The 3,641-nt window shown below is 49.2% G+C and overlaps 1 protein-coding gene across 3 annotated transcripts in view; it reads left to right on the plus strand.

The window, feature by feature from the left end:
- The window catches only part of LOC107214567 (GON-4-like protein), a 28,545-nt gene that overhangs the window by 19,917 nt on the left and 4,987 nt on the right, over positions 1-3,641 (plus strand). For all 3 annotated transcript variants that reach the window (XM_015650094.3, XM_015650093.3, XM_015650092.3), the window contains 5 exons: positions 820-1,001; positions 1,638-1,835; positions 2,372-2,515; positions 3,080-3,223; positions 3,454-3,573. In XM_015650094.3, coding sequence (XP_015505580.1) covers positions 820-1,001; positions 1,638-1,835; positions 2,372-2,515; positions 3,080-3,223; positions 3,454-3,573 — 788 coding nt within the window. The remainder of the gene's footprint in view (positions 1-819; positions 1,002-1,637; positions 1,836-2,371; positions 2,516-3,079; positions 3,224-3,453; positions 3,574-3,641) is intronic.

Consider the following 3,641-nt stretch of genomic DNA (forward strand, 5'->3'; position numbering starts at 1 on the left):
GGACACAGGGAGTGAGGAAGTAGAGCTGCTCTCTGCAGGGAAAACAAAACAGTGGGGATTTTATCTGGGTTTAATTTCATGGATGTATCTGAGCCAAGTGATGCTTTCCAGCTGGAAATACAGCTTTGGGACCCAGTCACAGCTCTTTTGGATGTGAGCCAAGGGTCTTTAGTGCCTCAAAAATTTACAGACAGATTTGTGCTTTGTGTCAGCTAATACCTCATACCTGTAAAAAACAATATTAAATAGTCAGAAATCTTTGCTAAGTTGAATTTTGTCCAACAAGATCATGTTGGAGAAAAGGAAATGAAACTTAGTCCAGGAAGTAGGAAATGAACATGAGCAGTGAGCTTTGAGGAGGGGACCTCAGCCCATTAGATTCCTAATCCTAAAGCTACAAAAATCTGGATGTAACCCCTCCTAGTACCTTATTTAATTCCCTGTTTTGTGACACCAGGTATTTATCTGTGATTTTAACTAATTATGTAAATGATAAGTTAAAATTTGCAGTGTTAACAGCCAGCTCTGGGGCTTGTGTTGTGTCTCTGTTCCCCTCACAGCTGTCCTGCCTTGGTGTGCAGGATTTTTTAGTTCCAAGAAAAGCTGGGATGGACCTGTGGCTGTATCCAGGGATTTTTCCTGGGAAAACTGTGAAAACAAAACAGGAAATTTAGGATTTTGGCCAGCTTGACTTGTGGGAAGCATGTTTCTCTTACACTTCCAGGGAGCACAGACAGGAGCTCATGACTGACTCTTGAAAGCTGCTTTTCTGTTGGAATATTGCCCTGGGGTGCCTCTGCCACTTGTGCTCCTCCACAGGAGAGAACCTGAAACCCCCTGGGAAGAGCAGGAGCTCCCACAGGACCAGGAGCAAGCGGGGCCGGGCTCGTGCCAGCAAGGACACCTCCAAGCTGCTGCTGCTGTACGACGAGGACATCCTGGAGAGGGATCCCCTGCGTGAGCAGAAGGACCTGGCCTTTGCCCAGGCCTACCTGAGCAGGGTGAGGCAGCCCAGGAGCAGGAACATCAGAGATTTGGGGTTCTCTGACACACAACTGAGCCACTGAACCAGCTGGTCTGGCTGGGGTGGAGTTATTTCTTCCTGCACCCCACGTGTGGTGCTTCACTTCCCAAACTGTCCCTTTCTTGAGCTGAGTTTCCCTAATTTTGCTCTTCTTCCTGCCTTGTCCTGAGTGGGGGAGCTGGAAGTGAAGGACTCAGGGGCTGGGGGTGCTCAGCTGCTGCACTCACAGCACCAGAACCTTCTGAATTTCTCAGCTTCACAGTCTGGATTGGGATTCCTTCTCTGCTGAGCAGTAATTTAGGTTGATCTTTAAGGAAGAGACCTCAACGAAATTGCAAGATTTGGAGTAGAGGAGGTCAAAGATTACTTGATTAAAAGAATTTGGGGAGAAATTCCTCCGTGTGAGGGTGGGCAGGCCCTGGCACAGGGTGCCCAGGGAAGCTGTGGCTGCCCCTGGGTCCCTGGCAGTGCCCAAGGCATGGAGCAGCCTGGCACAGTGGAAGCTGTCCCTGCCCATGGCAAAGGCTTGGAATCTTTAAGATCCCTTCCAACACACAAGATACTCTGTGATTAACTTGTTTTTCCTCCTGGATGTTCCCTGTTGCTCCCCCAGGTGCGGGAGACCCTGCAGCACATCCCGGGGAAGTACGAAGATTTCCTGCGCGTTATCTACGAGTTTGAGATCAGCACGGACAAACGGACAGCCGTGGATCTCTATGCCACCCTGCAGAAACTGCTGCACGACTGGCCACAGCTGCTCACGGATTTTGCTGCCTTTCTTTTACCAGAGCAAGCTTTGGAATGTGGGCTGGTAGGTAGAGTGAGAGGAGGAGGAGGAGGAGGCCGGATTTTAGGCAACATATAAAAGCTTTTAGGGTGAAAGGATAAAGAGTTCTTGCTAAGGTAAGAAAAGAAAACAGCTGGTAAATCACTTTTTTACCTTGCTGCTTTTATTAATCAGAATTTGAAAGTGTGGTGTTCTTTGTAAATCTCAGTGTGGCTGTGGAGGATCAGCCTTTCCCACTTGCATCACGTCTGACTGCAGAGACAACGTGCAGATACAGCAAAGAGTGTTTCCCTTTCTCCAGATTGCCTCTGTCCACTAGGACAGAGGGTTTCACCTGTTCCATTCTTTCTGGATTTCCCTGTCTTACTTGCAAAGCCAGACTTTATAGCTCATGTGATACTGATGGTACAAAGTGGTGTTTCTCTGCCTCTTCCCAGTTTTGTGAAGGGCATCAACACAAAAACAAAGAGCAGGACAGGAATTTTACAGATGAAGTGAATTTGAGATGGTTTTGGGAATATGTGCTTGTACAGGAGGGTGAATCTTTTTCTTTTGGCCAGTTTGAGGAGCAGCAAGCCTTTGAGAAGAGCCGGAAGTTCCTCAGGCAGCTGGAGATCTGCTTTGCTGAAAATCCTGCCCACCACCAAAAGATCATCAAAGTCCTGCAGAGCTGTGCAGACTGTCTGCCCCAGGAGATTGCAGAGGTAACCAGGGACCCCTTTTCTCCCAGTGAGAGTACAGCCAGCCCGATTCCCTGTCCTGCTCCTGGACACCACAGCAGTTGGCAGAGCACATTCTCCCTTTTGGGGAGCTCAAATTCATGGAGTCACAAAATGATTTGGGTTGGGAAGGACCTTAAGGCCCCTCTCCTTCCAGCCCCTGCCACGGGCAGGAACACCTCCCACTAGCCCTGGTTTCTCCAAGCCCCACCCAACCTGGCCTTGGGCTCGAGGGGAGCTGGAGCTGCCTCTCCAAGGAAACCCTGTGGGTTTCCTCTCTCCCACCTCCACCTTGCCTTTATCACCTTGCAGTCGAGGTTTAGTGTCATCTGCAGTCTGCCTGGGATTCTGGAGGAATATTTCCAGGCTAATTTGATAGCTGGGTGTGCAATGATGTCAGAATTTCCAGGAAGTTGTTCCCATGCAAGCACCAACTTCCACATGGGAGCTGTAGCAAACTGTGGTGCTCCCCTTGCTCCGAGACCCCTTCAGAGGACAAGGAGGTGATGTGGAACGAGACTCATCTTCTCTGGATTTTTTATCTTCCAGCTGAAGACCCAGATGTGGCAGCTGTTGAAGGGACATGACCACCTGCAGGATGAGTTCTCTGTTTTCTTTGATCACCTCCGGCCCTCGGCCAGCCGCATGGGAGATTTCGAGGAGATCAACTGGACAGAAGAGAAGGAGTATGAGGTGGAGCAACCTTTTCCCTAAAACCAGAAATGATAAAAGCTGAGATAAAATACATGTTTGATCTGGAAGAACTCAGAGGGTGCAGTTCCAGAGAGAGGGAAGCAGTGGGGTGGGAGAGCTGCTGGCAGACTGAAGCAAACTCTTCACATTTTTGAACAGGATTCTTATTTTCTGGGGAAAACAAAATATAATCACCTGAGAGCAGCTGTTGTGTGTTTGTTTTGCTGTAGTTTGATGGGTTTGAAGAGGTGTCTCTGCCAGATGTGGAAGAGGAGGATGAACCACCCAAAATTCACGGAGCCACCAGAAACAAGAAGCGGAAAGAGATTGGAGGCCAGCAGCAGGACAAGGTGGGGCTGGGGTGTGTCCCTGGTAATTCAGAGCCTGGGGATAAAGTGTGTTAATGAGACGTGGCTGC

Source organism: Parus major, chromosome 25LG1, assembly GCF_001522545.3.
Source record: "Parus major isolate Abel chromosome 25LG1, Parus_major1.1, whole genome shotgun sequence".
NCBI classification, from domain to species: Eukaryota; Metazoa; Chordata; class Aves; order Passeriformes; family Paridae; genus Parus; species Parus major.